Source organism: Psittacula echo, assembly GCF_963264785.1.
Source record: "Psittacula echo genome assembly, chromosome: 6".
NCBI classification, from domain to species: Eukaryota; Metazoa; Chordata; class Aves; order Psittaciformes; family Psittacidae; genus Psittacula; species Psittacula echo.
The window spans coordinates 67,057,066-67,070,865 of NC_137743.1; the positions used below are offsets into that span (position 1 = coordinate 67,057,066).

General features: G+C 39.1%; 1 protein-coding gene across 1 annotated transcript in view; it reads left to right on the plus strand.

Annotated features, from left to right (window-relative positions):
* The window catches only part of MAP3K20 (mitogen-activated protein kinase kinase kinase 20), a 66,915-nt gene that overhangs the window by 37,084 nt on the left and 16,031 nt on the right, over positions 1 to 13,800 (plus strand). Inside the window, exons 7-9 of the mRNA XM_080620914.1 lie at positions 6 to 143; positions 5,975 to 6,061; positions 9,618 to 9,692. Of these exons, the coding sequence (XP_080477040.1) occupies positions 6 to 143; positions 5,975 to 6,061; positions 9,618 to 9,692 (300 nt within the window). The remainder of the gene's footprint in view (positions 1 to 5; positions 144 to 5,974; positions 6,062 to 9,617; positions 9,693 to 13,800) is intronic.

Genomic DNA, 13,800 nt, shown 5'->3' on the forward strand with positions numbered 1-13,800 from the left:
GCCAGATCTGTGATTTTGGTGCCTCAAGGTTCCACTCCCATACAACACACATGTCATTAGTGGGCACTTTTCCATGGATGGCCCCAGAAGTTATCCAAAGTCTCCCAGTGTCTGAAACATGTGACACGTACTCGTATGGAGTGGTGAGTGCCTCTCATTTCCCTGTGTCTAGTAGCGGCTTTCTAGTGTGACAGAATTTGTGTGATGTAAGAGCAACAATTCTAAAGAACAACAAAAAATATCACACTGTTTTCAAGACTGAGCCATAATTTAAAATTACATGTTTGAAAGCAGAAGGAAGAATGGTGCCTTGCCTAGTAAGATCCTTATCTGATTAGATTAGCAGCATGCCAGTGTGGTAAGGGCATGCTTTACTTCAGGTATTCAGCATATGTCTGAAGGTTTGCAGGAGCCACTGAACAATCTGCATCATAAATCTACACTTGTAGTTTTTTAGTGGAGCAGAAAAGGGTTGCCTTGCAATAGGTGTGTAACAGGATGAAATTATTAGGATTCCACTTTCCATAAAATGGAGTGTTGCTGAAAAGTAAGCTACTTCTCCATGCTTTATTGTTTAAAAGACCCTGCTGTCATTAGTTGTGAGAGTAGAGACTGTACCCCTTGTGAAGGTAGAGGCCTCATCTAAAAGTCTAGAAAGACCAGCATTGATGTGCCATTTTTCTGAAGGGGGAACAGTCAGTTATAGTTTGTCAAAATGTCAGGTTTGCAGGTTATTTCACTCTGTCCACAGTTAAATTCTCATTTGGCTTTGCTCTGCAATACAAAATAGGCTAGAAATAGCCCTACTGGGCAGACCAATTGTATGCCTAGCCCCATAGCCTTTCTCTGACAGAGAACAGTAATGAATACTTCTTTTTGGGGGTGGGGAGGTGAAGGAAAGGATTGTAGTTGGGGTTGTAGTTTCCATGCATGTCTGAGTAATAACTGTTTTTGGGGTTGGATTCAATGATGGGTGGCAGAATGAGGAGTTCTTTCAGTACCTGTCAAGTATTGCCTCTTTCTCTTTAAGCGATGGGAGGAGATGTGTGTGGGCTGGCACTATGGTTTTAAGCTAGCACCTGTGGCTGTACATAGGTAAGCTGATGTCCCGGTGGAAGATGATTTAAACTTGTTGCCAAACAGTCATTTATAGTGAAGAGAAAAACAAAAAGAAATGATATGCCATTGCTTACAAATGAAAGGTTTGCAAGGAGGGAGGAAAAAGCCTGTATTGGCAGATTCAAAATGCTTGCTTGCTTAACTGAATTAGGTCACAAACAGTAAGAGAACATAAGCTAACAAATGTAAATGTTAATATAAACTGTTACTGGAAGCAATCACGTATTATCCACTGAAGGGCAACATTCCAGTTTCAAAACAAAGCAAAAACGTTAGAGGAGAAATTCCAAACATGGTCTTATAGTTCAAACTGCTCACATAGTTATCTTGGTGTGAACTGACTTTAAGTAATGTTCTAGAAGTGGGAGAAGGTAAGAAATTGTTTAATATCTTATTCTGTCAAGTACTACCACAGCCTTGGGAACAGTATGTCACACATGGTTTATTTTTCCTTGTCCAGAGAGTAAGGATCCTTTCACAGCTCTGTGCTTGGAAGTAAAACTGAACTGCCCTCACATGAAAACAGCTCAGTGTTACTAGAATATTTTAATGCTGTTATGTGTGTATAGTGCTACTTTAGTATGCCTAATAACATTTGACCCACATTTTTTAGTATATTGGTTTTGAACTAATGTATTCTACTGTAGGTAGAAACTTACGAGTTCATAAGCACTTAGGAATGAATTTGTCCAGTCTTGGAACATCATTGTTGAGGAGATACAGGGATAGAAATGAAGAATGGCAGTAGCCCAAGTTCGCTGTTGATGAAATTACTGACATAATGGGGTTATACCAGCAAGAAATCGTGCAAATATAACATTGAAAGTTGGAATCTCCATATAATAAGTGTTAGACAGTCAGAGAATTAGCTAGAAGACTGAAAACAAAAAAAAAATAATCTTAGAAACAGTATTTTTGTTTCTTCAGATTATCATCATCTAAGAAAACAAAATTTAAAGAATCTCTTTTCAAAGTATAACACTTACCAGCAGCTTTTGTGCTAGAGAGACAAATCTGCTTTTCTTCAGTTAAAGTCCTGCTAACAAAGAACAGAATCCTTTCAAATGTAAACTAGGAAGATGCTAGGAATAGATACTGTGTTTGCAACATATGTTGCCTTCCCCATAGTTGTCTTTAATTTCTTTTCTGCTATCTTTTTTTCCTGATTGGCTTTTCTTTCTCCAAACCAGCCTGTGATGTTAAATATTCTGCTTAAGGTGTGCAAGAGTTTTTTTCCATGAAGTGTCAAAGTCCTTCTGCAGCCTTATAGGTCTGAATTGCTCCTCAGCTGAAATAGATTTTCATCTTTCTGAACAGTTACACACATGCTTATAGCTAACATGCTCTTCATGAATAGTTAAGCAGGTCCATATATTCTCTTTGAGATATATAGTAAATAATTTGTAATACTACCATGAAATGTTAAAGCTTAATGTTCCAGATTTATTACAACACAAAAACAGGTCTTACACTGTAGTTCAGCCGTGTAGTGATTCTCTTTTTTAAACCATTTGCAAATCCATACTCTAAACAACAGACACCAAGTGTTCAAGTGATCAACCCAGAAATGGACTCACATGTCATTGTGTATGTTGCTCAAAAATGATTCCTTGCATCTCTTCCCGATATGAAAGTGTATATGGAATGATAATGTTCACTGTAAAAGCTGTTCTGAAATCATGAAGATACATGGTCAAAATATGTTACACTGGCAAAATCGTTGTGCACTGCAAAACAAAACTGCAGTGCATGTTTGTGTATCAGTATAAATGTGTTTAATCATAGAAAGCTTATGTAATGCAGCTGAACTGTTTTAACACTTAAAAGAACAAAAAGTAAAACCATTAATTGGCTTTTGGTAGCATAGAGACTGCAGTTAAATGTAGCAGCTGTTACGCTCCTAGCAATAGTTCATACATTGCTTTAGCTATGAGAACATATGTTATTTATAGAGGGAATGTTGGCCAGCTCCAGGGGTTATCCCTTACTCTTTTTGAAAAGAATTATGGGATCTTTAACTTCCACTTGGATCAATGCAGAGAAAACTGACCTAATTTTGATGCCTAAGGGCAGTACCTCTAAGAGTGCAACGCTTTCTGCTCATGCTGTACTTCTGCTAATTTTGTGGCTCCTGACCCTCATCTGTGAACACTTTCCTACTGAGAAAGCATTTCCTTTTCTCAGTGAAGATGTTCAGAGTGTTTTCTCAAGTTACTGGTTTGGATGTTCCCTCACTTATATGGTACTTTGAATCTTTATTGACTTTGCACTGGGGTGGGGGTGTGGGGGTTTTGGGTTTTTTTTTCCTTTTGGTTATTGTCACATAGTTGAGAGGGTAAGAATTGAATTGCACAGCTGAGCTGAGAGAAGTCTGGGTATGAGCTTTTTCTGAAGACCATTTAATTCTCATTCTCAGCTTCACGTATAGCATCCGAGATGGGAGGGAAAGTGTCAGTCTCAATTAAATTACACCAGAAATGGAGGATAGATTGATTTCCATATGAGATGAGCTGAGGAGCCAGCTCTAAAAATGAACAGAGTGTATCTTGCAGCAGAGAGACTGGAGTAAGTCAGGTTGAAATGATTTTTCTGCTGCTGAATGACTCTGGGAATAGGAAAAATCAAATGGGAATATAGAAGATACCCATTTGCTCCTTTTTTAAAAGTCTGATAATGCAGTCATCCACCTTAGCTGATGAGTCAGGGTAGCTAATTCATGAGATGGGGTTAAAGCTTCTATAAAACTGAACATAAGAGGCATGTCACCATTGGTACCTAGTTGCTGGCTGGGCTTAAACGACAGACAGAAAGGCTTTATCTGTACCATTGGCCCAAATACAAAGTTTGCATTGTTATTAGAATATTTTCTGAACCCATACAATTAAATACAAGGATTTCTGACATCCCATTTTTGTATCTTTTACTTTCTTCTATTATTGGTAAAAAATAATCCATTAAGAAAAAACTCTTCATGTTGTGTCAGATTGCTCTTTTTCTTTTGAACTATGTGCAGTCTTGAAGTGTTTTAAACTAGCACTGGTGGTTTCGGAAGGCAGTGATCTGTACAGGCAGTGAAAATAAACACTAAAGGTGTCATGATAAAGGAATTCAATGCAGAATGTTCTGCACAAACTTGTGTGCATGAATGAAACAAGACAACCCTTAATATTTACAGTCTTCTGAAAGAAAGATAGCAGACCAGTAGAGTTTTCCAGCTCAAGGCTTTTGGAGACATTTAACTCGTATTTCATTATGTTCTTTGCTTAAAGATATATTTAGATACTGCTCTATCTGATGTGCAAACTTGATTTTCTTCTCTGTGGTTTCATGGTACAGCCAGACAGACGATGTGGTTCTGCAAGGCTGCTAAACTCTAAGTTAGATTTGGTCTAGAGGCTTTTGTTTTAAACTGGCTGTTTTGTATACTGTTTTTTTGTCTGAAGTACATGGAACGGCCAAACTATTTCCTTCTCTACCAGTAGAGAGGTGATAATTGGCATTACAAATTGAGGTGCCTTTTTTCCTTCTAAAAGGAATGAACTGAGACAAACAGGATAGTTGAATACCTCTGTGATAGCTTTCCCCATATTTGTCTTATTCTCAGGAGAACTGACCTTTTACTTATTTTGCCAAGATACCTTTACCTTTACTAATCAGTCTTTTGACTCAAGCAGAATTAGTCAAATAGGTCTACTCATGTAGTACCCTGTTCACTTGATTAAATGCCCAACTGCATTTTTTTCTGCTTGAGCTGCATCTGCCAATATTCTTGCATTTTCTTTCCTAGCTGGCCAGAATCTATTAAATATGATGTAGCTGGAATAAGCCTGGTACTAGCCCAAATAGTGAGGATATAGAGACTTGGATATAGAGGCTTGTATAAGAATTGTAATGCCTTTGGTCAGATCCTACATAAATAATGTCATAAATAATGTCTTTTTTGGTGTTATGCTTAGTATATGAGCAGAAGAAAAAGTCTGTATGTAGGTATTTGTAATGATAAGTATAGAAAGGTTCTGATTAAAAACAAGGGGGGGGGGGAATAAAGAGACATATTCAAGTGAAGGTACAAAGTGCCTGTTAATTTGGTTGAACTCCAGTTTGTAGTCCCAATGGCAGAAAACCAAGTTGGATTCATTGACTTGAAGCGTTTTGGATGATGCCAAACTCTTTTCTACAGAGTAGCTTAGATTCTTGGATACTGTGCTACCAAAATGCTAAAGGCATGCAAAATAGGAGATCATTCCCTATTTAAGGACAGTGTGTTTATAAGATATTGAGGAGAACAGAGTAATTTTCTATATGGTGAGGTTAACATAATCACGTACTTTGTGATAAGCAATTACAATTTTGCTCGGAAAATTATATTTAATGTTTTCATATGCATATCATAGGAGCAGAATACCTTTTGGATCATATTCTAACTACTGAGAAACACTAGTTGCAATCATATGGAAATATTTTTAAATGCAAAATGACTACAAAGCAAAGATGTGTCTAGTTGGGGCTGAGAAGGAGAGGAGGAATTCATTGTCTTCCCAAGTTTCAACAGCCACATGTGAACTTAATAGTGTACAAAGAAAGTAAAAAGCATTTTCCATGGCTCTCACAAAATTGCAGGCATTACACCCCACACAACCCAGTTTTTCATCTCATTTTTTCTCTGGAGGAAAAAGCGGAAACATTCAAATTAATTTAGTGAGAGGATCTTGCACACAAACACTGGCCCAAGTTCCTGCAAATGGAAACTGGTTGCCTGATAATTGGATACAGAATAGTGCTGTATCAAGGTTTAATAATGTATTTAAAATACAAAGTACAGAAATAAAAATTCTTTTCTTTTTTTCTGTTCCAGGTTCTCTGGGAGATGCTAACAAGGGAGGTCCCTTTTAAAGGCTTGGAAGGATTACAAGTAGCTTGGCTTGTAGTGGAAAAAAACGAGGTAAGACTACGTTTCTACATTCAGGTACATAGATCAGAAAACAGTATTGGGGTTTTGCAAAAGACTTTTTCATCTTCTTCAAATTGAAAGTAAGTTCACGCGTATGGAAAGATTAGCAGTAGGAGCTAACACAAAGGGTCAAAGTGATGTTATTCCTCATGAATGGACCCTTTACATCTAATTGTTGCAGCTTCACGTCGTGATGCTGTAGATCAAAAATTGTACAAGTACTGTACTAGTTTCTCAGTCTCAATTGTAAAACCTAGGGGTTTGTTCTTAGTGATGAAAGAAGCCATTGCGTCCAAGGTAGGGGAACAGTTTAACTCCATCTCCTGCGTTTAGGACATCTTTTTACTGGCCGGGAGTTGATATATCTGTAAGAGACCTTCAGCTACTTCAACTTAACTCTCCCAGCAGGAGTCACTATAGTACAAGAAACTGCCGCTTAGATGAAAATTTCAAAAATAAAAGAAGAAAAAATAGTTTTAAAAAAAGAGAGAAATTACAGTTTTGCCACCTACGTTCAACACTACATTGAAGATGAGCTCCTCACTGGTATCGGCAAGGCTGTGGCATAGCTGCAAGCCTCCTCATGCAGAGTCTTTCCATTTCAAAAGCACTTCAGTGGTGTAAACACCGTTTGTACAGTGTCCCCAGCCTCGCTTTTCTTCTTCTCACAAATTGAGGCTTTCAGTTAGTTGGACATGTGAGCCTATATCTGAACACATAGTCCCTTGATATCAAAGACAGTAACTACATTTAAAAAACATTTAAAGTTGTGACTGTACCACACACAGACAAGCATGGAAATCCTCCACAAAGATGAAACCTCCTCTATCTAGACACAGCGGAAGCTTGGGAAACATTACAATGGTGAGGCAGTGGCTGTACAATACAGATTCCTATTATTCTACATAAACTGTTTCTCAAAAATGTTTCAGAGTTAAACAGAAGAGTTAGGTTTCCTCCTCTTAGTTTAATATTTTTTATTGTTTTTTTTCACACCCCCCCTCCCTGTTTTTATTTCTATTGGAGGACTCGATTAATTCCAGTGAGTGATACTGTGATCTGGTTAGTTGGAAGGGCTATGCCAACAGCATGAGGACTATGAATGTGGTCTTCTCCAGAGTTTATCAGAGCAGGAGGCACAAAGAGGCTCTTTCTGCTGGTTTAGGAAAAGGCTCATACCTCATTTTGAAGGAGGAACCATAAAGCCTTCCGTCAACAGTATTTGTTTCCTATGCCTACCGCATGCAGTTTTATGTAAGGAGTGCAGAGTAGCATTGGGAATGTTACAAAGAGGTGTGGTCATACTCTGAAAGATATCAGAGGGTACAATACGCAGTCTTCTGGATCAAGGAACTGTGTAAAATACAATATGAACAAAATGTGGACATGACAACTATTTTACTCATGGCTGAAGAAACCTAAGGGGTGACATTTTCAGAGACAGCCTTTTGTTTGCCAGATACCACTAGCCTCTTGCTACCACCTTCTTTGGAAGGGTGACAAGGAGCTTAGAGGGCATTAATGCTTACATAGTTGTTTTGGTTTTTTTCTGGCTGTGACTTACGGAACATGCCAAGCACAAGCCTTGTAAAAGTCAGCTTTTGCTATTTTCCTTGATAGTTTCTATGTCCCAAAGCAAGTGTGAGGATCATGTTCTGCTCTCAGTTCAATCTGTTGACACTGATGAGGTTGAGTAGTTCCAGTTCACAACAGATTTCTGTCACTGTTGAGGCAGTCCTTAATTTTTTGCACTGCAAGTCTCTTGTTAAAATCAGTGTGGGACTGAGGCCAAACCATAATTGCATAGGGTGAAAAATCCCCCTTTGCAAAGCCTCAGCCCAACAAATGAAGTGGATTTTAATTATTCTGCATGGGTCTTTTTTGACTCTCTGCACAATTTCAAAGTATTATTTTTATTCTGGTAGAGTTTCTATATAATTATATATTTAATCCAGAAAAGAAACATGAGAGTTCAGATTATGCTAGGCGTGATCTCCTAATAAATTACTACTGAGAAACGTCATCTTTATTATAAGATGACACTTTTGGAACCTGCTACCTCTATATTACATGACAGATAACATTCTACACAAGTGAGATGCACATAAATGGTGACTGCAACTGGTTTTCCACCTCCTGGAACAGTGAGGGTTACAAACAAATACTGTAGCAAGACTACCCTGTGTATTTTTAGGCCAATGACTTAACCAGAGATCAAGCACCAGTACAATTTGTTTATGCATTGCACAAATTTCTGTGTATTTCTTGCACATAAAGCTTTGCACCTTAAGGTATTAGATTATTGTAATAATCATACTCCTGCAGTGTCCTGGCTCTATATCTCATGTTTTCATGGTGTTCAAATGCTTGTGGAGCAGAATTTGTTAACTCTTACTTTGGCTGCTGTGGCTTGTAAGGCTTTGCAGGTCAAGTTGCAATAATATAATGGTAAAGTTTGCCACAACTTACTCTGCATTGCTTCTGAAATGGCAGCAGTATGACAGATCAAAGGATCTTCCTGGCAGGCTGGTCTGAACATGAGTGTAATACCTGGTTCTCACCTGTTACAGGACAAGAAGCCTTTTTTCCAGCTTGACCCCTCTTACATTTGGCCTCGCTTTTACTGAGGAACTGTTTCTCATCAACATAATTTTTTAATTTAGTATGAACATCTGAAGTCATTTAACTGCCTTAGCGAGAGCAGAGGCATCTCCTTATATGTGTAGTGTTGTTGGGATGCACATTTAAATCAACTGCAGAGGCTTCAGTATCCAAGTGTGTGTGTGTATGGGAAAAGATTTGTTTTTAGGCTTTCCAGTCTGGAGGCAGAGCCTTTAAACTAAAAGTCATCTAAGACCAGCTGAGGGAATCTTTTCATGGTTTAAAAACGAACCAAACAAACTTCAAGCTAATTCTCTGTAGTCAGTGGTTCTGGCTGTAACCAGCAACTCCTTTTCTTCAGTCATTATGAAGTATTTATATGAGTTCACTGTGCTCTCTGAGTGCTTTCTGGGATCTGCATGTCCTCATTAATCCTTCTGACCACAGGCTCATGAAGTCTCTTGTATCATGTAGAGCTTTACTTAACTCTTCGTAACTCCCTTATTTTAATATATATTTCAGCCATTTGTTATATCAGAAGTGATTATAGTATTGTACAGCTGGATCATCTGTGTGGGAGAAAGGAATTAATGCAGGCTATGCATTATACCTATCTTGACAAGCATTTTTGAATAGCCTGCAGTGACCTGCACAAGCTATTACGTTTTAGTATTAAAAGCTGTTTGCCTCGTTTTTACTTCCTTGTCTCCAAGCTTTCTTAAGGAACAACATTTGTGCATTTGTTCCATTCCTTCCTCATAGGTCAACTGTGTATCTTGGTAGTGTTAGTAGTTTGGGTTTTTTTAAATATTTTAATCCTCAGTTCTTATATTGTGTTAAAAAAGAGTGTTTTGCTACTTCTAATTCCATTGCTCTTACAGGAAATCTTTTAGTAGCAGCTTAAAGTGAAATGCTTCCAATAACTGGTACATTCTCTTTCCATTAGAGATTAACCATTCCAAGCAGTTGTCCCAGAAGTTTTGCAGAACTGATGCACCAATGTTGGGATGCTGATTCAAAGGTAATTTAATGTGTGTTTGATTTTCATACTACCACCACTCCCACCCCCCTCCTTGTTTTGGTAAGTGTGTTAGTGTTTCCTTGGGGGACAACGCTGACTGACCACTGATGCACGCTGGTAGACGCATTTCTTCACAAAGATAGTTGAGACTGTCTTTTTTTTTAAAATGGGCTTACATATTTGTACGTAAGTGTCTCTCTCTCTTTTAATCAAGAGTTAACTGTGCTACTATTAACTTACCTGACAACTAAAGACAATGACAGTAAACAGGTGAGATAGCAAGGATGTACTCATGTTGGAGCAAAGGAAAAATTGTTCTTTTCTATTTTCTTTCAATAGTCTTTCTTGGATGTATGTGAGCATCACATATTTCAAGGTCCAATTTTGACGCCTTCCTTGTCTTGAAAACATGTAAAATTAATCCATAAAATGTGGGTAGGAACAGCAGTCTAAATTAACATTAAACCTTTCCTAATCTTTTCCGTTTGAATGATATGCTTTATAATGATTATACTGTAATAATATAATGATAGAAGTACTGTAATATACTGGTTAACTGTGAAAACACAGTAAAAATACAAGTTAAAGAGCCAAACCACTGTCACTATTCATCTGCCCCTGCAAGAATAAACTGAAAGGGAAATTAAAGAGAGTATTTAGTAGAAGCTTTTGTAGATTATGGGAGTTACCTTCTTTAAATGGACTCTGCTTCCATCCTGGTGTATATAAAAATGTCTGTAAAGAGCCTGTGGGCATCCTAGCTGTATTAACAAGGATTAGCATCTATTTCTTTTGCCTATGAAGGTATTTGAGAGAGCGAAGGATAGTTAAGGAAAGAAAATTATGCTTTTTTTCTCAAGTCAGGGCACCAGGAAGAGCTTCATTCCTTTAAACTCAGGAGAAAGTTAGCTACTACTTCAGAGAGACCACGACTTACCCCAAGACAGATTATAGCCCTTAGATGCTCTAAAGCTAGAACTTGTTATCACCAGAGAGTAGCCATAGAAGAATAACCTGGGAAAGGAGATTTCCCCTCTTTGTCTCTTTCTTTTAAATTTCTTTGTTTTTAAGTGAGGTGTTGCTTTCCTACAGAATGGATATAGAAGGCTGAGATCCATCATAGAATCATAGAATAGTTAGGGTTGGAAAGGACCTTAAGATCATCAAGTTCCAACCTCCCTGCCATGGTCAGGGACACCTCACACTAAACCATGCCACCCAAGTCCTTATCCAACCTGGCCTTGAACACCGCCAGGGATGGAGCATTCACAGCCTCCCTGGGTTTTCAACATGTGTTTTCTATGTGAAGACCCATTTAAATGCCCTTCTCTTATTATCTCCATCTTTAATCTCCCCTCAAAAGGGAGAGAAGAAAAATGCCTTGGGTCTTTGAATATACAAATAGGCTGTGTAAGTTCTAGGCCAGTAATTACTGAAAAGCACTTTCCAGTGGCAACTATGTATTTTTAGTAAGTACTCCCAAGCATCAGCATCACTAACAAATAGCGCAGAGTAAGAATTATTTGAGCTTCTTTTCTGTAATTGCAGCACATACTAGATCTGCTTGCCCTCTGCCTTGCTCTAGCCACATATATACATGTCCAGAAGGCTGTTGCTGTTTTTCAGGGAGAGGGAGGGATCTGTGTTTTGTGGAAGAAGGATGCCCAACCAGCAGGCTGAATTCTATCTGCCTGAATAATTCACCTGGGTGCAGGCTGGTTCCTGGGAGCACTGTTCCCAAAGGAGTCTCTGATGTGTGCAGAGAGTGAATCTCATGTTATGCAGGTTTTCCTGACAGTCTGCTCTTTGCTACTTTTTCATGCAGCTTCTCTTCTGTTAAGCAATTATAAATGCTTTATTCACATGACTGAAATGGAGTAATCTCTGATCACAGTTTAGGCATGTGACTGACTTATTGTGTCATGCGTTGGGAAAGGATTGCTACTTGCAGCTCTCAGAATGCCTTGATAAAGGCTGTGTGGCCTGCATGAGCCAAAAGATGGAGCACACTCCTCTAAAATACTGCTCTGTGCAGTGTTTCCTTTTTGCCAGGATTAGCTTTAGCAAATCAGATAGTTGATGCATGAATAAGTTACTGAAGGTCAAGCAGGGGTGAGCTCAAGGATCTCAGCTGCTCTAAAGCAATCGCTAAGGTGCACACTTTTAGCCCACAGAAAGCATGAATTATCTTTAGTGGATTATCCCTGAGAAAAGAGGGATGTGCGTTTACTGTAGGGCTAAGGAATGCACTTTAAGAGCTGCTGCAGAGCAGCACTGCTTACACTGTAACTTGCTTATGGGAATGGACAGAGTTATTTACTTTGCTTTGAATTCTTAAGAATTTCTTCATATGCAGCAAAAAGTGTCCATGGTGCATTGCTCAGCATGGTATTTGTAATAGTAGTCTTTATGCAGTTTAAACTCTGCTAGTTGAAAGAAACAGTACCTAGTGTGTTCAAAGCATTTTACTAAAATGTTTTAAGTCAGTAATTATGAAAGAGCAATCTCTGTGGTAACTAAGTGTCTTAAATAACTACTTCCACATGTTAAAATCGCTACCAAACAAGCTGCTTTTGCTTGGATACTAGATAATTGTGCAAACAGGGTCACTCATCACTGGTGCCTTTTGTTTGCTGGGGATACTTGCCTTTGAAACACAGGTGAGTGATTCTTTCTCATTTCGTCTGTTCACTCAGTTTATCCCCACTTTAACATCAAAAATGTTTATAAATTACTGAATCTTTTAATGAAAGTCAGAAACCTGGAAGCAAGGAGGCAGCAAGGAAGCAAAGCCATATGGATTAAATATCCTGGTTTTGTGCAGAGTGGAAGAAACAGCTGAAAACATTAGCCAGAATTATTTCTAGAGGGACATATATTTTAAAGATTTTTGTATGAGACATCACAGATATAAAGGGAAACAGTTTCCAAAGGCGACTCATGCCTTGATATTTTAAGCATCTCTCATAAGGACTGCCTTGAGGTGGCTGACTTTCTAGAAAGCGCTAGGCACTCACCCTCCAAAAATAAAGACTTTTGTCAAAAGAAGCTCCTCAGCTCGGGCTCCCAGTTGCAGCAGTTACTTCTTGCCAGTTTTAACCAAGCTGTCAAACTGCACTTAGCGCGCATTTATTAAATCTGAAATTGTCCTTGCCTAGGGGCAAGAAACCAACAAAACCCACGTGGCAGAGCAGGCTTGTGTCTTCCTGTCAGCTTTGCCTCCAGGGAAAGCTGGTACCTGTAAATCTGGCAGCTACAAAGCTGGCAGGGTAGCTGGTGGCTGTTCAGAGAAATTGCACAGCCAGAGATGTACAGGCTTTGTCAGTACAGCGTGACTGCTTTGTTCCAGCTCGAGTTGTGCAACTCAACAGTTCCTTGCCTGTAGTGTAGGACCCAAAGAGTTTGTGTTGCTGAGTCTCCCAGGTCAGTCGGTGCTTTCACCTGCGCTTAGTAAAACCCTGGTTTCTGTCATTGTCTCCACTCCAGTTCCAGACAAGGCTCAGTAGTGTTGACTGTGTCACTTAGCATTGGCCCTGCCCTATCCTTTCCAGTATACCCACAAGAAAGAAGAATCAAGCAAAACTTATGGAAGTGTTTTATAAAAGAATCCTAAATAAGCCATAAAACATTGTCATTAATGCAGCATAGGAATGTTTGCCCTTAATCTCTTTCTGAAATTCGAATTACTTTATTACAGGCACATTACACACCTGCCAGCCTGTTGGAGAGTACCTAGCAGTAGCTGTACCCCAGTGTATTGGTGGGGAACCACTATCTCTTGTCTGGCACCCTCCTCATCATCTGGGATGGTCTTGAAATCCCCTCAACAGTTTGCACCCACTGGAGTGGTTACAGGAGATGCAGCTGTAGCAACCAGAAGGGCTGTTGGAAGGTTCTCCTGCCCCTAAACTGCACCAGATTTTTCTGTCCTGGTTGGTGCCAGGGATGGATTTTGAGGTCTGTACCCCTGGCGTGGCACAGTCCCTGACCACGGAGGTTGGTGCTCTTTCAGAACGTAGTTTCTCAGCCATAGCAGGTCTGGTGGCATCATGCATGTAGGGGGAAGACTTCTGCCTCCCTCAGCTCCCCCGTAAATGTAGGTTTCCAC